Below are 21,137 nucleotides of genomic sequence, written 5' to 3'. Positions count from 1 at the left end.
CAGCTAACTGCTCTGGTGGAACACACATCTCAGTGAGGGAGACAGAGCTGCAGAGGAGCAGTGTCCTCAGGAGACAACCAGGCTCGAGTTGGTGCAAAGGAAAGAGTGTCAGAGGAGAGCCGTGGCAGCTGGGAGAGTCAAGGCTGGGGTCAGATTACCAGAGATACAGAGCATGAAGGGGAGAAAGTCCCAGAGGTGAGAGTCTAGAGGATGGGGGAAACTGGGTCATGGGCTTCTATGTTAAATAGGCAACTCACAGAAGAACAAATCCTAATGGCCAAAAAAAAAAAAGCATATATTCATGAGTAGTCAGGGAAATAAATGCAAATTAAAGTTAAACTGAGCTATCATAGTCAGGGAAATAAATGCAAATTAAAGTTAAACTGAGCTATCACTTTAAAACTATCAGACCAGCAAAAATTAAAAAGAACTATAATACTATATAGCAGGGGTTAGAGAAAAAGATACTTTTATACAGCGATTAGAAATATGAAACGCTATAGTGTTTTTTTTAAAAAGCAAACAGGCAACACATGTTAAAATAAAAAATGTATATTATCTTAGACCAAGCAATTCTACTCCTGGAAATCCATTGCATAGAAATAAAAGCTTCAGTATATAAAGACAGATTGTTTCAAGAGGGAAAAAAGAAGTGAATGCCCATCAAAAAGGGAAGGGCTGGTGTTCAGCTCGCAGATCTGTGCTTGCACTGTGAGCAAACAGAAAAGCCAGATAAAACACAGCAAACATCTGTTGGAAGTAGAGGGAGCTGCTGAGGCCCCCAGGACTCAAAGGGACACCAAGCTGAGAGCAGGGGGTCTGGGGAGAAGCGAGGCACTCACCCATTCTGGGAGCAGGGCGAGGCCCAGGACGGGGCTGCTGTTCCAGGCAGATGTCACTGCCAGCAGACAGAGAGCAAGCAGAGCTTGTGACGAGCTCATGGGACCACAGAGACCAAAATTAGAGACTTGATGGCCAGATTCCTAACGAGATGGGGAAGCAGAGAACTGAGCCCGCACTGCCAGCGTCCCCCCAAAATATTTGCTGAATTCAGGAGCCCTGTGGGGCAGAAGACTAAGAATCAAGGCAAAAAGCCTCTGAAAAGCAGGAGGGAATTTTTTTGTCACCTTGTGGTCCTGAGGGAACAGAGGTTAGAGTCCAGGATTTCTCAGGGGTGGGGGCTCAGAGAACAACCCAGGCTCTGAGTTAAAACCTTCGGAGGCTACACCCTAGGAAGAGGAGTGAAAAAAGAAAGAGGCAAATGCAGCCTTGAGACACTACAGTCCAGCCTCAAATCAACTCAGTCCCAAAGGAAAGACTGACCCATTATCTAGAGCCTCTCAATTTCCTTAACACAACATCTGACATTCAATAGAAATCTGTCTGGCATGCCAAGAGAGGGACCAGTGACCCCAAATCAAGGAAAAAAACAGACAATAGAAAAAGAGCTACAGGTGACCCAGATAGTGGAGTTAGCAGAAAAAAGATTTTTAAATAGCTCTAAACATGTTATGTAGATCTTCTGCCCTTGAAGAGGTGGCGCATAATAATTCCCCACTCCCTAAGTGTGGGCTGTGCATGGTGACTTTTTTCCAGAGAGTGCAGTATGGAAAGAGAGAGAGAGAAAGAGTAAGTTGACGGTGGAGAAGCCTGACAGACACACCTGGGCCAGGTGACCCAGGTCCACACCACAGGGATCAGTCACGTTGACAGCACGGGCCCTGAGGGGATGTGACGAGAAGGGCACCTCACCTCTGTGGTCTCCCTTCCAAAAACATTACCCCAGTCTATCTTGAGAAAAATATCAGACAAATCCCACCAGAGGGACCTTCTACAAAATATCTGACCAGCCCTCCTCAAAACTGTCAAGGTCGTCGAAAACAAGGAAAGCCTGAGAAACTGCCATAGCCCAGAGGAGCTGAGGATACGTGACGACTAGATGTCATGGGGGATCCTGGATAGAAGAAGGATGTGAGGTATAAACGAAGGAAATCAAATAAACTGTGAAAACTCAGAGAATTACCTGCCAGTACACTTGCTTAAAGAAGTACAAAAGGGAGGTTTTTAGGCAGAATAAGAGAGTCCAGGTGCAAGCACCAATGTAGGATGGAAAGAACCACAGCAAGGGTAACTGGGTAGATACACGCGACAGCTTATTTACTCTAAAAACAACAAAAGGGTGTCTCGTGGGATTCACCATATATGTGAAATTGGAATGCATGACAACAATAACACAAAAGATAGGACTGGGAAAGTGAAATTGAAGTCTTTTTAAAGGCTGGCATTGTTAGGGAGGTGGAACACATAATCACTGCTCTTCAACCACACCCAACAAGACAGGATGCCTGCTGCATTCTCTAGGACCGACAGAAGAACGTGCTTACCCGCAAGCTAATAGAGGGGAAAGGGAATAATAGAAATAGTTGAATAATCTAAAAGAAGGCAAGAAACGTCAGAAAAAGAAACATGAGATAGCTGGGTCAAACAGAAAAAAATTAAGATGACAGATATAAAACCAACTATATCGGTAATTCAATAAACATAAAACGGACTGAATACCCCAAGTAGCAGAGTGTCACACTACGGGCTGCCCATGAGAGATTTACTTTAAATATAAGCATCCAGAAAGTTTTAAGTAAAAGGATAGAAAAGGGTATACCGTGCTAACACTAATCAAAAGAAAGCTGGAGTAACTATATTATTATCAGACAAAAATAGGCTTGAAGGCAAGTAGCAATTCTCTGTATCAGGAAAGTCATGTCATAATGATAAAGGAGACAGTTCACAGGAAGTTTCAGCAATTCTAAATCTATGTGTACCCAATAATTTAGCTTCAAAGTGAATAAAGCAACAATCAACAGAATAAAAAAGGATCTCACTAGACAAATCCACAATCGTGTGGGCGAATTCAACACACTTCTCTCAATAGCTAATGGAACATGTAGACAAAACTTTGATGACATAGAGGTTACGAAAAACACAACTAATAAAATCAACCTAACTGGCATACTTAGAAAACTGAGCATCTGTGATGGAGTGCATATTCTTTTCAAGGGCTTGTGGAACATTTACCAAAATTGACTATATGTTGGGTCATAATCCAAGCCTCAATGTATTTCAAGGCTTGATTGAAGTCATTTAGACTTTAGAATCTGTTCTCTGATCACAATGGAATCAACTTTAAGATCAATAATGAAAGGTAAACTACAAAATACCAACTGTTTGGAAATTAAACAATATACTTCTTAAATAAACCACCACAAAAAGAAGAAATCACAAGGGAAATTATAAAATATTTTGAACTGAATGATAATGGAAATACGATATAACAAAACTTGCACAGTGGGACTAAACCTGCACTCAGAGGGCAATGTATAGCCATCAATTTGTATATTAGAGACACAGAGGCTGAAAAGCTGTGGTCTAACATTACATCTCAAGAAATTAGAAACAGAAAATAAATCCCAATGAAGCAGAAGGAAGAAAATAATCAAGGTAACAGCAGAAATAAATAAACGTAAAACAAATATACAAGAGAAACATAGCAATACAAATAAAGTTGTTCCTTTGAGAAGACTAATAAAACTGACAGATCTCAACCTCTGCTTCCGGATAGGATGGAGTAGTTCATAGCAAGCCTATTTTATTCTCAATGAAAACCAGAAGAGCCCAATCAATTACAAAATAGTAAGAAGGCATCAGAGAGCCGAGGAGGCCCTGAGGTCTGAAGGGATTGAAATTCCAAGGCGGGAAGGACCTTTTGGAGGTGAACTGAGGCCAAGCAAAGGCATTTTCCCCGGGGCACGGTTGATGGTTCTGGGAGTGGACTTTAGACTGAGAAAGGTTTGGGCCAGGCAGAGGGCCACTCCAGCAGAGCTTTCGCTAGTTATGTGGTGCTGCAGAGGCAAAATTGGAGACATGAAGGGGCAGGCTCAAAGCGTGACTGGTTTCCCCTTCCAGATGAGCTGACCTCTGGACCTGCTCGGGCCTGGAGTCTAAAGATCTAAATCAAAAACTTCTGAAAAGCAGAATGCAAGTCCCCATGCTGTGGTTCTTAGGAGACAGAGGCCCAGCTGGGAGCAAGGCCCTGAGAGCACAAAGGAAACAATGGAAAGCCCTAGAGGCACAGTCACTTGACACCTGAGGGTCTGCAACTGCGCCTGCCCTGAGGACCCGGCCAGTTGGGCACAGCCGGGTGCCGAGAGAATCCAGCTGGGCCTCCGGCAGAGCCTTCCTGCCGGAAGATGGAGAAATAAATATAGACTTCTGATGGTTTTGTGGGGCTTGGACCATGTAAGACAAAGGGAAGATGTAAGGGACCTAGAACACATAGCTGGGTACTCCTGCAAGATCAAGAAGCTTTTGGAACAAGAAGCTAAAGAACTAAGTCTACCCATCCTCTCCCCACCACCTGTCCTCAAGAACATGGTACTTCTGCCATTCTCCCTAAGTGTTTTCTGAGCTGGGCCATAAGCCCTCACAGGATGGGAAACCCGTGCTCCGTGTGCTGTGTCTGACGAAGCCGTTGAGCAGTCTCAGGAACTCCTGTCTGTGCCGACAGTGGTCAACACGCAGGATGTTTCAACATGACACTGAAAGCCTTTGGCAGCCACAGCCCTAAAAGGGCAAACATGGGGAGATGACCCCATAAAGGTCTCCCGCTATCTCTCTGGGCTCTGACTTCCTGTGGATGCATCTGTGTCTCTCTTACCATAGAAGTGTCTGTCCCTCTTGCTGTTCCCTTAGTTGTGTGTTTTTGCCCTCCCAAAACTGACCATAATACGTAATGAAGAGTTTTTAAATGTCTGTTTTGTTTCCCAGAATTGCATGCTCCCAAGGGAAGATTTCAAACCAGATGAATGAAAATACTGAACGCTTCACTTTTAAAAAAAATCGAATTCACCCAGAGTCACCACAGTCATTTAGTTTTCTCACCCATACCCAAGGGCTAGGAGATGCCCAGTGGTGTTCGTGAGCCTTGGTTTACATCCGGGTTCCTGTCCCCTCAGTGGGCGAGACCGGACGTGATTAGGAAGTGATGGTCGTGGGGTGGGGAGGAGGCAAATCCCCGGATATGTGAGTCTGACCAGCGCCAGAGAGCGTGAGCTGCTCTGCTGGGACAAAGAAGGAACGCTCGGCTCCTGCTAAGCAAAGCGAGCTGTCCTTGCCTTCCAGCAGCTGAGGAGCAAGGAGCCGAGGGCGCTAAGAATCTGGGCTGCTGGGTCGGGCTATTAGAGACCTTGCTTCCCCAATCCACGTCTCAGGGGCTCTGCGAGTCTGCTGGTGAGCTCTGCAGGCCGTGTCTGCCTCCAGAGGCCCCAGCTGGGACTCGGAGAAGGGACTAAGAATAACAGTGAGCTAAACAGTGTTCAGTGTGTTTACCGAGAGTGAAGAACAACAATTTTCCAGCAGGAACAGCCAGTTAGAGGGAACTCGAATGGTAAAGCTGCCCTCAAATTCCTGATGGATGGAACAGCTCAACTAGTCTAATTACTCAATTAGACTAATTGTGACTCATGTGTCCTTGGGTGTTTTGTCATTTTCTGTTCCCAGGCTGCTTCCCAAGGGGGCCACTGGCCCCAAGCAGTGGAAATTCTGCTTTACCCATGTTCCCCACGTGGCTTAGTCCTATCTAGACCAGGTCTGCAACAGGCACCCTCAAAATGTTACTGGGAGAAAAGACGGCAGAGATGGTTATATTTGCTTCCCTAATACATATTCTCTCCTTCTCCCTTGGGAACAGAACCTTGCTTTTTCTGGAGGTAGTAATGTATCCAGCCAAAAAATCACATATATTTTATACATATAGATATCTCTTCAAATAACATAGTCCTGGTCAATAAAATGTAAGTAGAAGCTGCTAGAAGAAGCTTTCAAGAAAGCCCTTTAAAAAAAGAAAGATTTGTCTGGCTTAAGCCTCTTGCCCTTCATCTTTCCCCTTCTTTATGCCTGAAACGTGTGTGATGGCTGGTGCTCTAGCAGCTATCTTATATGCATGAGGATGAGACTAAAAGAGTGGAAAGCTAGAAGCAGCCTGGGTCTCTGAAGACACTGTAGAGCTGCTGCATTGGCCTTGTATGGACAACTTCCGGACTCCTTGTGACAAGAGAGGAAAATAGCCACCTCTCTTATTTAAGACACTGTTTTTTGGGTTTGCTGCTAACTCAGCATATAAAGGAGAGGGAAAGGGGAGGAAAAAGTATCTAGAGAAGACATATAAAGATTCTAAATCACTCTCAAGTTCAAAAACAGTTTTCCTGCAACACCACCAGTTCTTGACTTGTTATCTAAATAAAACGACACATTTAAAGTATGCAAAAGTCACAGGCCATGTAGTGCAGTGGCCAGAGCAATGAACTGGGAGAGGAGGGTTTGCTGGATGAAAGAACACACCTTACAGGGTTGTTGTGAGAAATGATTTAATGCATGACACAAAATACCCAGACCAGGTCTAGCACAATTCCAGAAAGAAGAGTCCTTTTCCCCATCCCCAGTGGAAATGACACATTTAACCGTGAAAAGCACACTGAGTTCCTTAAAACTGCTGTAGCTCTGCCTCTGTCAGGACTGTCAACTCAGTGTGGTGTCACTGGTATCTCACATTAATCAGAAACTCTGGCATCAATTAGATTAAAGCAAGAAAAAAGAGGGGGAGATAGATGATTAGTTAACAGATTTTGTATAGTGGACAGAATCTTCTTGACCACGGTGGTGAGAACACGTAACAGTGTTCTGCAGTGACAATGTGGGGACTCAATGACTTTGGTGACCTGCAAGTTCCCACCTGGCTCTGGATTCTATTCTTACAGTTCTCCTTCACTGAACCCGCGTCACAGCCAACCACTTTCTGCCCCTGCCACAGGGAAGGTGACGCTGGTGAGAATAAATAATTAGCACTTCTAGTTTAGAGTCCAAGGTATCCTTGACAACGGCTAAGCGCGACCCACGTTCAGATGATGAACCACCGTATGCAGGCATAATTGGGCAGGCGGATACACGGGACTCAGAGCTTCACCCCCAGTTCCCCTGGGGTGTAACGCTGCAACCACTTCACTGCTGTAACTGGTGTGATACAGATTTGGGGGAAGAGAAGGGCAAGACCACTGCATATCCACAACCAAAATGACAGGAAGAGGGGCACTGCTATCAAAATTAGCCTCCTTCTCACAAAACTCAGGCCAGATACAAGGTGGAAGCTGCCATCAATTGCACCTACCCAGTCTATACTACACCCACCCAGTCTACACTACACCCAGCTGCTCGTATTACACCCAGCAAGGGCCTGAGGCTGATATAGACAGACATGGATCCAAATGCAAGTGACTGAACGGCTTCCCAGCCCAGCAATGCTGAGCCATTATCTTGACTCCTAAGCTTTGGTTTCCTCACTTGTGAAGGTAGAAGGTAACCTATACCTCAACTCATGGGGCACCTGTGAGGATTGGAAACAGCATCCGTGAAGCAACGTCCATAGGGCCTGAGCACACGGGGTTCGAGGAGCGGTAGCTGGAGCGATTACCCTCGCATCCTCATCGTGATCCCAGTGATGGTTAGCGTGCTCACTGCAGTTAGTGTGATCACTGCTGTTGTCACCATGACAGAATTACTATCATCATCATTTACACTTACAGATCTCTAGAGGAGTTGACTCCAAAGCTTTCCCTACCGCTGAAGTTCAACCTTCCCAAACCTTTAACATCTGGATGCCCTGCATTACGTCTAACCTAAATTCTTTCTTTCTACAGAATGAGCCCGTGATTTTCCTAGCTCTGACTTCACTGGCAGTAGAATCACCCTGATCTATAAACAATCTCTTCAACTAACAACGACAATTCGCACAATGCTTTGAAATTATGGGCTTATGATGTTCAAACCCAGATCCCTAGTAGACTGTTTAAACCACCCCACGGTCGTGGATCTTCAAGCTAAAGGGCTTGGCACGACAGGATGTTTCCCAAAGGTTAAACCCAACAAGTCACTGGGAGAGAAACCAGAGGATAATTTGCCTAATTGGGTTCACAGTGAGTTGGTTGTTAATTTCTATGTTAAAAAAAACAACGAACGTCTCTCCTGGCACGTGGGTCTTTCATGGTTTCTGTCTCCCTTTTCCGCTCGCCAGGGGCACGTCTGCAGGAGACAGGGAGTCTCCGGGACACCAGAAACAGGGAGAGGGAGAGGCATGCAGGGACTGCCAGGAAGCACAGCAGAACAACTGTTCAGGGAGTTGCCCCTCAAGGTCGTCCCGAATGCAGAGAAACGCAGGGGCCAGAGAAGGGGGCTAGATAGGTTAGGGGCTCCGCCACGGACAGGTGTGGGAACCAGCCTCATGTCTAGGAATCCCAACGGGCTTCTGAAACCCCGCTTCCCTCAGGCCTCAGGTGGCGTCCATTCAGGGCTCCACTGGGGATTCTAGTTCTGCTGAAATTCATCCATTCATTCAGCAAACGTTTACTGCGCCCTACCATGTGCGAAGCACTTGGAAGGCATCACTGTCCCAAAGAGATGAAAATGTCTACCTCTGGGGCACATGGGTTAATGGCGGAAGACAAGCAAACAAGCAAAATAAAGAAATGAACAGAAGGACTATAAGTACAATATGCGCGGCAGTAGGAGATGACGCTGTGGGAAGAGGAATCGAGGGAAGGAGATCAAGGGGAGAGGGCAGGTTGTATTTGCCACGGGAACGTCAGGGTCGCCTCAGTGGGAGAAGTGCCATTGGACAAAGGCTTGAAGGAGGTGAGGGGGCAGCCACGCGGATACTGGAGGAACGGCGCTCCAGGAGGAGGGCACGGCCGGCGCAAGGGCGGGAGCGGGTCCATGTCTGAGGAAGAGCAGGAGGCTGGTGCGGCTGCAGTGTGCTGAGCACGGGGGACGGTGGTGAGAAGTGAAGTCAGAGAGCTAACAGGTGGTGGGGTCACGCGGGGCCTTCTAGGCCTTTCTAGGACGCTGGTTTTTATTCGGGTGAGACGGGGAGCCTTTGGAGGGTTCCGAGCGGGAGTGGCCCCCTCTGACTGACTTGCTGGAGGGTCCCCCTGGAGGCTGGGTTGAGAATAAACAGTGGTGGGCCAAGGGCAGGAGCAGGGAGAGCGGCGAGGAGGCTGCTGTAATAACCAGCGAGAGGTGGTGGGTGGCAGCAGTGGGGTGGGGAGCGGTCATCGTATTCCGGGACGGTTTCCAAGGCGGCCAACAGGCTTTGTTGATGAATTGGATGTGGGCGTGGCAGAAAGAGCAGAGTCAAGACAGTCACCAAGATTCTAGCCCTGAGCAACTGGAAAAGAGGTCGCCCTTGACTGAGAACGGAAAGGCGGCCGGCAGAGTGGCTTTTGGGGAGAACACAGGCATCTCTCAGACACCAGTGTGGTCCAGTGGGCAGGTGGGTACCCGGGCCTGAAGTTTCAGGAGAGTGGTCTGGGACTCGACCTAGACATGCGGACAAGGGAGGCACTGGCTTACCGATGCAAACAAAGCCGTAAGACGGAAGAACCCGCCGCGGAGCTTACGGATCTAAAGGCGTTCTCAGGTGATCAGAGGTGGGAAGCTGTCCTCGGAGTCAGCAGCCACAGGTGTTAATCCCAGCTTTGCCCCCACCTACTGCCCTTCTCTAAGGTAACCACCTCCCCTCTCTGAAAACTCAGAGGCAGATTAGTCCGTTCTTAGTGTCTATGAATCTATGAACTGACTCCATGAATCAAGAACGTTGAGCACTGCGATCCCTGGAGACTATTACGCATTAGGGGTCAGGACTAGAGCCAGGTGACATGGGGGGAACAGAATCCAGGACAAGGCGCCCTGGCAGAGTTAGATGATTCTCACCCACTTACCACCATTCCCTCCACAGAAACTGCTCTCATCAGACTCATCAATGACTAATTATCAGGCACCTGGTCCCCCAAACCAGAAGTCTAGGAACCATCCTCAAGTCTTTCCGCTCCCTTACCCCTGACTTATGCCCAAGTATTTCTCGAATCTGTCTTCCTCACTATGCCCCATATGCTCACAGAGCATTGGGTCCTGCACATGTTTTGTTTTGTTTTGTTTGGGGAGGGGGAGGTCTGGATGGTCTCAATAGCTATCTAATCCCACCTCTGTGCCTCGAGCCCGCTCCCTCCTCCACCATCCTCCACGATGCTGCTGTCAGGAGGCTCGGAAACAAGACAGGTTAAGAGCCTATTACAGCGCCTGGCATGGGGGCAGGCGCTAGATAAATAGCAGCTACTAATATAATTATTCTCTTCTTGGAAATATATTTCATTGCCTTCTTCTAAATTTGTCCACGTGGACACTGCTACACATTAGCTGACACGCTTTCCTTAAAAATAGCTGAAGATGATTACTAGAGGGATCATAATAGGAATTTTAAGCAATCATTTAAATTAATTCCAGAGAAGTCTATGTCCTTTCTGGCAAGCCCTTGCCTGTTCCCATAAGCACATGCAAATCAGCAATCTGAGCATCCCATATTTTACTCCCGGGTTTTTTCCCCCTTTCTCAAGGAACAAACCACAGCTCTGTCATCACAGCAGCACGGGCTCCTCAGTGGCGGGGAGGGGCCTAAGCAGCTTTCATTCTCAGGATGCATGGGCCAGGTACCCAGTGGACGGCCAAATGCATCAACGAATGCTTTGTTTTGAAAGTTTAAATATCAAAAACCGGCCACATCCATATCAAAATATTCTCTGAAGACAGTTGGCAAAGACATTTTTGGCTAAAAGAATCCTTTTAAATCATTGAAAGATGCCTAGAAATGGATCTGCTTTGCCCTGGAACAAACCCTTACTGAAAACTTACTTCCTATGCTTTAGAGCATGTTAGTATAAGAAAGCAACTGAACTTCTTCAGGAGAGAAAGAACACAGACAAACCCATTCTCCTACCTTCCTGAAGTCGTGCACGTTAATTTTGCCATGAGGTTCCTTGCTGATGTCAAGAAATCGCTTTCTGAACACAGGGTCCTGCTGCTGTATACAGTTTTTGAGTTTTTCGATAACTTCATCCTTGGTCATATTCTTGGTCAAGGTGCTTTTACTCTCCGCGGGCTTGGTTCTAAAATCACAAGCAGGCACTTAGATCCAGCAGAGCACTTCCTACGGACCTCCCCATCCCCCTTGCCACCCACCACCACCACGAAGTTTACCACCCCCGGTTCACAAACGAGGAACCAGACGCTCAGATAGACAGAGAGACGTGGGGACTTCTTGTAGGTTCCAGAGCCAGAACTGGAGGTCAGCAGCTCCGGGTCAGGTCAAAGCTCTTCCTGCAACCCCAGTGTGTGGGGGCAGGCGGGGTGCGGAGCTTCAGGGAAGAGGACATGTTGTCCCTGGGCTAGGATTTCCACTATGCTTTGAGCTGGCATGTGACTGGGCAGACGTGGCTGAAAAAGGGTATTTTTCTGAACTGGGAAAATTAAAAGTCAGGGCCCATTATAGAGCTTTAAATTAAATAGGCCATTCTGTGGTAACTAGATCAAAGAAGTCATCAAACATCCACAGGAAGGAAGGGAAGTCCACAATCACCCCAAGCTGATTTATACAATCAACTTGATGTATAAAATATAGATTTCGTGTGATGTGACGTGCTGGGTGTGTGAGAGTGAGAGTGTATGCGAGACTGGAGAAGAATCATTTCTTCAGCTTTCCAGAAATCTCTCGGGCCCCATCTTGGGCAGAGAACATCCAAGAGATGGTCATGGAGAATGGACTCCAACTCCTTCCTGCTGCTTCTGTCGCCTCTAGGAGCTCTCCAGGAACGCCCACATTTTATGAAATGCTTAATTGCCATTACTTCTTTCACTGGTTTTAGGAGGCAGGCATATCTCATCACAGGATATTTAACCTTTCTCTTAAAACACCATTTTCTGCCCATTTATAAGGCAGCTACTACTAAAATGCCCAGATATTCAAATCCCATTAGCATAGCATTAAAATATTCCCATCACTCTCTACTTAAGCACTTTTTAAAAGGGCTATGACAAAGTGCAGTCTGCTGAATAGTTCTCCATTTTACCTTTCCTTATGGATTTATTATAAGCTATGAACAAGCAAGTTAAAATAATATCTTTTTATTAGACTAAACCTATATTTTTCAAAATGAAGAAGGGCTAGCATATTCATCAGTCCGATTTTTAATAGATTGACTAAGTATGTTTTACTGTTACAATTCAATTTGGCAATCATTTAATAATTCTGTCATTCACATTAGAAAATGTGAAGCGGTTTAATGAGTGTATTTTGCAATAAATATTAAACGGTGGTAAGGAATCTAAGTTTCTGGAAAAGAATAAATGTGCATGCAGGTGTGTAATAGTTGAGTGGCAGACAGGCCCTCTGGGAGGTGAGAGTCCTGGGTTCTCGATCCACGCACGATGGCTACTAAGTTTGTGAATCACCTGAGGCAAGGCCCCACACCTCTCAGACCTCTGCTTTCATCTCCAAAATTAATAGGTCAATTCAAGAATTCCTAAGATCTCTGCTGGCTCTAAAATTCCCTGACTCTAGTCACTGTATTTATAGTCTGCCATCTTTCTTATCAAAATAATAAAATATTAAAATACTCATTTAGTCAACAAATATTTACTCTTCCACAACAGGGACTATGGTCTTGACACGTGCTTTTGTGTTTTCACCTCTCGGAAAGATCCGGCTGCTGCTGTGCCTCTTGCTGAGAATGCTCAGTCGACAGCTGATCCTTCGGAACAAGAACTGGAGAGATGGTGGGTGGGCCATTAATTCCTACGCACGCCAACAGCTTCTTGTAAAGGATCCTTCCCGAAGCACTATCCTGAAACTTACTGCAGAGTCTGAATTTTAAAAAGAATTAGAACACGCCCATTAGAATGGCAAAAATTAAAAAGACAGACCCCACCCAGTGCTGGTGAGGATGTGAATTAACTCCCACTCTCACCCACTGCTGGTGGGATGTAAATGGTGAACCACTCTAGAAGACAGTTAGGCCACTGAATATACATTTACCAGAGAAACCAGCCCTAGGCATCTACCCAAGAGAAATAAAAATGTGTGTCCACACAAAGACTTGTACAATATGCACAGCTGCATTTGTAATAGCCAAAAAATGGAAATAAACCAAATGTCCATCAACAGATGGACAACGGATCCACAAATGGTGGTAAGGCCACAGAATGGAATTCTACTCAGCAATGAAAAGGAACCAACTGTGGATACATGTAACCACATGAATGCATCTCAAAATCATTATGCATGGTGAATAAAGCCTGACAAAAAAGAGGACATCTTGTATGCTTTTATTTCTATAAAATCCTGGAAAATGCAAAGTAATCCGTAGTGACAGGGAGCAGATCAGTGGTTGCAAGGGGTAGAAGAGATGAATCACAAAAGGGCACAAGGAAGTTTTGGGGGTGATAAAAATGTTTGATGTCTTGATTGATAGCTTGGTGATGGTTTCATGGATGTATACACATGATGGATTTCCTCAAATTGTATCATTTAAATTCATGCAATTTATTGTTTGTACAGAATACTGCAATACAGATATAACAAATGTAAAAAAAGAAAGAAATGTTTTAAATTGTAAATTTTGGTAGTATTTATCTTATGTACTGAGCGCAGAAAGGGTAACGTGCCCCCCGTCAGCTGTTCTCAACCCTTATGGAAATACTTATATGAGAATTTCGGCATATGCAAATATTTTAGAAAAATTTAAGAAACCACTAATGTGGCAGGATCTATTTCTTTGTCAACATTTCATTTGTTAATATTTTTCAAATCATAAAAGTTGTACATGCTCATTGTTGCAAACTTGGTAAAGCCTGAGGCCCAAAACAAAATTCCGCATGTTCATTACAACGTACAAGGCGGCAGGGCACAGCAGCTACGGGCGTGGCCCTGGGATCGGCCTCCCTGGATTTGAACATCAGCTCTGCCGTCATAGCTCCAGGGCTGAAGGCAGGCGGCCACAGGTGTGGTCTGCGGACACTTCCAGGGCACCAGTGAGGCCAAAACCATTTCACATTAATACTAAGACGTCATGTGTCTTTTCCACTCGGAGTCTCTCACGTGTGGACAGGGACTTCTCAGAGTCTACGTACATGGTGCGTGATCACCCCTCGCTGTGACGGCTGATGGAAGGCGTGCCCGTGTAGGCTGGGTTCCCCAAGGCTGTGGGAACATTTAGGGTATAAATGAGGAGCTGGAGTGAGTTTCCAGGGATTAACTCAGCTTCTTTGCGGCACTTTACTAGCTCGTTACCGGCTACCCTTGGTTACACCTGCTATCATTTCTGTGACCTCATTATCATCCAACAAAAACCATTATTTTGAAATTCCAAAGTCTTCCCTGAGCTCACAGGGAAACACAGCAAGGAAGTACATTTTTGTTTTCTGCAATAATGGTTTTTAAATGTCTCGGTTTTAATTTCTAATACAGTAAACACCAGTAGATATGCTCCATATAACAAAAACTCTTGAGGTCTTCAATCATTTTTAAGGGTCTAAAAGAGTTGAGAACCGCTGACCTGGGGCACATTTCCCTTTCTGCGCTCAGTTTCCTCATCTGTAAAATGCACACAATAAAAGTATCAACTCAAAGGATTATTGTAAAAATCGAGTAAGCGGATCCACGTAAAGCTCCCGGCCCTGGGGCTGGCAGGCTCTGTGTGCGTGTGCTCGATACGCTGCAGCAGTAACAACAGTACCAGGATGTCATACTGATGGTTTACACACAACGAGGGGTCAGAGCACGAGCTCTGAAGCCATACTTCACTCAGTAAGTACTCGTGATTATAATTGCTTCAATAAATACTTATGCTACTAAGTACTGAGCACTGTCCTACAACTGTGAACAAACTAGAGCAATCCCCACCTCATGGAGTTTCAAGTGGCCGGGAAACTGTTCATTCAGAACCAAGGGAACAGATCATCTGAAAGTCCAGCGGCAAGAGAGGGCTCGGCATTTTCAAGAAAGAGGAAGCAGTTCGGTCTAGCTGAGCTGAGACCAGCAGGAACAGCCCCAGCAAACATCTATGAGAACTTCCTGGGGACTCGGCACCGGGTGGAAGGCTTTATGTCCATTATCTCATTTGATCCTTCCCACAACTCTTGTGAGTCATATTTGAATGAGGAAAGAGAGGCCAGGAGTGGGTAACTTGCCCAAGTTCACAGCTAGTCCAGAGTTGAGCTGGGATGTGAGCCCAGGCAGCCTGGCTGCAGAGCCCGAGCCCTGGAAAGGCGCGAGGATCATGAGGGCCCGGGAAGCCACGCTCTGCTAATGCGTCTGGATGTTTTCCTAACGGCAACAGGACACCCAAGCGCCTTCAGCAGGGTTTTGACGTGACCACACTTGTAGCTCAGACAAAGCCTGGCTACATCATGGAGAGTGGATCAGAGAGGCTGCCATCTCAAATACCCAATTGCTTACATGACCAATACATTAGATTTCATTCATTCATTCATTTGTTCATTCATTCATTCCCTCACTCAACACCTAAGGAGCCTTGACCATGAGCCGGGCACTTTTCTACCCCCAGATACTGGGGTTTCAGGGCTGAAGAGACAGACAAAGTCCCTGCCTTTACATCCTTGGTGGCCGGCACAGATAATAAACATAAGCAACCAAATAAGAGCCATGAAAAAGGAGCTGGGTGACAGAGAGTAACTGTGGGGACAGAGGGACCAGCCGCTCTGGATGGTGACGTGTCACCAATCTCCTCCCCAGGTTAACATGTCCAGAACGGAATTGCCGATTTCCATTCCTGAAACCGTTCTTCTCCAGCCTCCCTGTCTCTGATGACAATCCTGAGTGCCCGGGGCTCGAGCCAGAAATTTAGACTCACCCCGGGTTCCTTCTCACCCCACCCCAGGCCACGCACCTGACAAGTCTGGCAAGTTACTCCACCTGCACACTGACCGACCCTCCAAGGGTGTTCATGATAACGAATTACAGAGACCAAGGGTAGCTCCATTCCGGGCGGTTCTTGTTACACCAAACAGATTTCCAAAGAGGGGTCATCATTCATACTCCAACAGCACACGTGAGAGGACCACTTTCTCCACCTTCTTGACAGCACTGAACACTATCTTTAACGTATGTTTGCAAATTTGCATTTCTTTTACTTCAAGTGATATCTAACGTATTTCATATAATTTTTTTTCTACCGATTAACCTTCATTTTAACAAAGTGATTGCAAGTCTCATGCTCAGAGCCTTTGGCAGAGAGAGACATCTCATTAGGACTGAATCATATTGTTTTCATGATATCCTGTTTTAGGATAACCTCTTTAGGGTGAGTGATGTTGTTTACATGTACGGTGATGAGAAAAGCGTGTTTTTTGTTTTTTGTGTTTTTTTTACAAATTAATATACTCAAGAAAAAGAAGAGTTGATATAAAGAAAATAAAATGTACTGAGGTAGAATATGAATGCCTGAAGTTTGGGTGACATCTTCCTTTTTATGGACAAGAAAACAGAGATTCTAAGAGGTTCCTTTCTCTCGCCCCTTGGAATTGCTCCAAACCTGTAACAATTTCCCAGCTCCCTGCCCCACCCCCAGTCTCCCCTCTCAGCTCATGATCTCCGTCTCGCCTCCCCGTGCACGGAGGAAACAGCAGTCTGGAGGTGCAGCTCCCTTATCAGCCCCTCCCTGCCCCTCTTCCGGTCCTGGCTCCATCTGCTTTCTCTTCTCTCTTCTCAATTCTGGCTTCAGCGTCTGGCTTTCCATTAACTTCTAACCTCCGGCGCACAAGCAAATGCAAAGGATGTCTATGACACACGTGAATCCTTTTCTCAACACCGCATTCTCCGCACTCCCTGCAACTCTGGCATTGCATCTCGGCCCAGAGTCCTCCTCGAGCCCCACGTCTCCTGGAGTCTCCCTCAGGTGTCTTCACCCCAACTGCTGACTCCTTCAGTGTTTCCTAACCGGCAATGGCACGGCCTCTCGCCCAGCTGCTCGAGCAGCCCCTGGCGGGCACCGGAGACTCCCTTCCCTCCTCTTCCATCACCTCCGCGTCCGCAGTCACGGAGTCTCGACCCTCCGCCATCACAAAGTGGCCACCCCTCTGCAGTGCCTCTGCCACCACTTGTTTCAAGCACCTGTCATTTTCCTCTCTCCCTGTTACAGGCCGTTCTCCTCACTGGAGCCAGAGGGATCATTATAAAGCACAAATCTGAAGTTGTCACCTGCCCCTATCCAAAACCACCTCACAGGCTCCAGTTCCCTCTCCGCTGTGCTTCCCAACTGTGGCTGCACATGGGAGCCAGCAGGGACTTTAACACAACAATGCCTGGCCCAGCCTGTGGCCAGGGCATGGGCATCAGGATTCTCAAAGCCCTCCAGATGGTTCTAAGATGCTGGTGGAGAACCACTGCCCTTCCAGATGAATCCAGTTCCTTAGTATGGTGCCTGACCCTGCCCATCCCTTAGCATCATCCCCCTATTGTTCTTCCCAACAAAATGTCCTGGCCCAGTGGTCCCTCGTGACTTGTCAGGGCCCAAATGTGCCATGTGCCCCTAGTCCTCTGGGCTTCTCCCTGCTATGCCTTGTCCTGAAATGCCCTTCTCTTTCTTCTCCAGACTCAAGCATTACATCCCTGGGGAGCTCCCCGCACGGGTGCCACCCGCCCCACCCACCCGGCTGTCAGTGAGTGCTCCTCTTCCGTGTTCTCCTAGCCTGTCCACACATTCCTATAGGGCTTATACGCCATGCTGGGTTTGTCTGCATCTCTTTCCCCCATATTTGACTGTCCTGGAAAGAAAGGGATATCTGTAAACCTTTTATGTGGGGCTGGGTATGCACTAGGTACTCCCTAATACTCATTGAGTGAAAGACTAAGTTTCAGGAATAAGTGAACTTCCCATCAATCCTGGGCCCCCTCCCGAGTGACCACACACAGCAAAGGCCAAGAGTGGCTGAAGCCCCTGCAGACCCGACGTCAACATGAGCCTCTCGCTTCTCCTCCATTCTCCCGCCCCAGCCCAGGCCCTCACCCCTCCCCTGAGCTCCTTCTAGAACCTTCTCTCTTGACTTGCTGTCACCTGTTTCTCCTCTTTCCCATGTTTCTTCCATACACTGGCAAATTGATCTTTCTACAACCATTCAATAAACTTGGATGAGCGCAAATGCCCAGCCCAGCACGCCACACTCTCTGTGAGTCTCTCCTGCTCAGGAAGCCTCTGCCTCCCCCTCCTCTTCTGATAAACCTTTCTTTTCTTACAAGAACCAGCCACAGGAGAAACGGGCTCTGAAACACGAGCGTCCACGAAAGGAAACCCAAGTGGCCAACCGCTACCAGGGACCAGCTGTGTCCCGCGTCACTTTAAATCACTGCAACATAAACAAAAGCGACCAACAAGACTTTTCACATGCCAGTTGGAAGGGCTGAATGAGAATTAGAGTACTTTCTTCCCTGTGAGTCAATCGGACGTCCACCTCGAGTAATCTCCCAGGTCACTGCCCACACTGGGGACACTGGACCAAACAACCTCTGAGGCCGTGCAGCTCTGAGCGCTGCCCGGAGCCTGAGCGGACTGCGGGCCTCCGGGTGCAGGAGCGGGAGGCATCGGCCCCTGCGGGGCGGCAGGCTGCGAGCGGTAGGTCGTCAGGGTCGTCTGCAGAGAGAAGCAAGTGGGCTCTCTGCCCGAAGAGGAGACGTGTGCGGGGTGAAGACACAGGGCAGGAGCCCAGAGGGCCCTCAAGACGCTGTTCACCTCTTTCTCTGAACACCCCTGTCCCCCTCCAGCTCCGGCGCATCCATTAAAGTTAAGTTTTAAACTAACAAAACATAATTCAAGCTACTATTTACGGGGTGGCTGATCATAGCCAGATACCCTGGGAGGTCAAATAGGATAAGGATTAAGAGCAGAGGAGTCATGGAGACCCTGAAACCCAGGCTCCACTACTTACTGGCTGTGTGACTTTGAGTAGGTACTTAACTTCTCCAGGCCTCAGTTTCCCTATCCATGAAAAGGAATGAGAGCTGCCTCACGTGGTTGTGTGAGGACTAAATCATATAGCATATGACGAACTCTCAACCAACGTCCACTGTTAGCAAGGACACAATAAACAGTAGCTATTATCAATATTCCTATTAGTATTGCAAACATGCCTGGAAAAAGGTTTAGAGTTATAAAACAGACGATGAAAAACATGACATGAATTAACTTTGTTACCAAAAAACTTACTTTATTAAATGTTCAGTTGCTAAAAATGGGCAGAATATGCGCATGATTTTCTTGAAATTATTTCGACCAATGAGCCCTGTGTCTCCGAGGTCGTACGATCGTAGCATTTTATAGAAAGCTTGTAGGTTTCTAGTAATTGCGTCATGAACAATTTCTTCCACCTAACATAAAAAACAAACGTATTTACCAAGCTGCACATTCGTAACCTGGGGCGGGAGCACCTGGGACCACATCGAAAAGCATTACTTACTGAATCCCAGGCCAGGAGGAGAGGTGCCTTGGTGTCTGCAGAGGAGGATATTTTTCTTATCTAATTGGGAATGAGAAAGAATATAAATACAAATCGCTCATAAAGCCAGTAGGAGCTTTGCAGGCAGACGGACAGGGACGGTCAGCTTTGCCCCTGATTAGCCAATAGCTTTGAGACCTTAAGCAGCTGAGTTTGCCTTCTAATCCTCATCTGGAAATGGGCATAATAACATTAAACTTGCACTTATTTAAAAAAAAAAAGTACAATAAACATGCAAAAATCCATCAGCTAGAAATTAAATAAATTCAAAGTAAAAGAATAATGAGACAGCATTTTTGCCTACCAGAATGGCAAAAATGGAAAAGAAAGCAAGTTGCCAGCATTGACAAGGGATAATACTAGACAGTTTGATAATCAACAGAGTGTAGAGTGACAATGACTGCCTCTGGAGAGTGGCGAGGGAACAGAGGTGGAAGGAAAACTCACTTTTCACCATATTCCCTTTGCATCTTTTGCATTTTGTACTTTATACATATATTCCTCTTTTAAAATAATTAAAATAATTTTAAAAATAAAATATATATTTTTGACCCAATAATTCCATTTCTAGAAATTTATAGTGAAGAAATAATCATAGAGTGATGCAAAAAAGCAGGCACCACCACATTCATTATAGCTAAATTTATAAAAGGAAAAAAACATGAACAGCTAGGTTATAACAACAGGGAACAGTTACTCTGTATCTTTTAAAATTATGTAGCAGAATTTTTATTGACATTAAGTGTTAACAATATGTTAGTAAATAACTAAAAAGTCATTAATTGTATGATCTCATTTTAAAATAAAACACCTGTCATATGTGAAAGTATGTATACGACTCATCGAATTGTGTACATTCAATACGCAGTTTTTGTATATGAATCATACCTCAATAAAACTGCTCCCCAAAAGCATGTGTGTGTGTATAGAGGTTTGTAAGAATATACAACAAAGCATAAGGGTGGGTAAATAATATACAACAAAGTATAATTCCTCCATGTTAGAATTAGTGATTTTTATTTTCTTCTATTTGCATATCTGTCTTTTCTAATTTCATTCATTTATATTAATTTCACTCAACATATCATTTTTTGAGTGTGCCTGACACTGGGCTTTCCCCAGCAGGGGGTACACTGGGCAGTGAAAACAGAAAGGCCCCTGCCTTCATGGAGGTATGACCACATAGTGACACAAACGTGACACCGTGACTGCGACAGGTGTGTGAGGTCGATGACCACAAGACAGACTTCATCAGAGGAGTCAGGGAGGGTCCCTGGGAAGGTGCTGGGCGCACTGAGACCTGTCATAGACAAGAAAAGCAGGAGGGGAATCCTGGCAGGAGCTGCAGCACACGCCAAGGATGGAGCAGGGAGCCTGGGGCCCGAGGACAAGGAGACAGTGAGAGAGGCAGCAGGGCTGGACCACTAGGGCACCTTGTCAACCAGGTTAGGAAGTTCTGCTTTATCCTACGAGTTCTGAAAGCCATTAGAGGGTTTTAAGCATGGAAGCTGACTGGATCTGATTTATATTAAGCAAAGATCATGCCACTTGCCACATGCAGAGCAGACTGCTTACACGTCTATATTTTTGTTTTTAAAGAAAAAAGATGGCCATGTGCAGGGTTGCTGTGATGGTCAGAGGCAACGATTCTCAAGAGCTAACACAGGGTCTGTCCCACAGCGGAGCTCAGGAGAAGG

The 21,137-nt window shown here is 46.2% G+C and overlaps 1 protein-coding gene across 1 annotated transcript in view; it reads right to left on the bottom strand.

Annotated features, from left to right (window-relative positions):
* Nucleotides 1-21,137, bottom strand: part of EFCAB6 (EF-hand calcium binding domain 6) — a 239,415-nt gene that overhangs the window by 102,565 nt on the left and 115,713 nt on the right. Inside the window, exons 13-16 of the mRNA XM_058568187.1 lie at nucleotides 19,402-19,461; nucleotides 19,152-19,312; nucleotides 12,622-12,795; nucleotides 10,874-11,042 (exon numbers count right to left, since the gene is read on the bottom strand). Coding sequence (XP_058424170.1) covers nucleotides 10,874-11,042; nucleotides 12,622-12,795; nucleotides 19,152-19,312; nucleotides 19,402-19,461 — 564 coding nt within the window. The remainder of the gene's footprint in view (nucleotides 1-10,873; nucleotides 11,043-12,621; nucleotides 12,796-19,151; nucleotides 19,313-19,401; nucleotides 19,462-21,137) is intronic.

The sequence above is a fragment of the Diceros bicornis genome, chromosome 25 (assembly GCF_020826845.1).
Source record: "Diceros bicornis minor isolate mBicDic1 chromosome 25, mDicBic1.mat.cur, whole genome shotgun sequence".
Taxonomy (NCBI): domain Eukaryota; kingdom Metazoa; phylum Chordata; class Mammalia; order Perissodactyla; family Rhinocerotidae; genus Diceros; species Diceros bicornis.
This window is presented reverse-complemented; position numbering and strand designations above follow the sequence as displayed.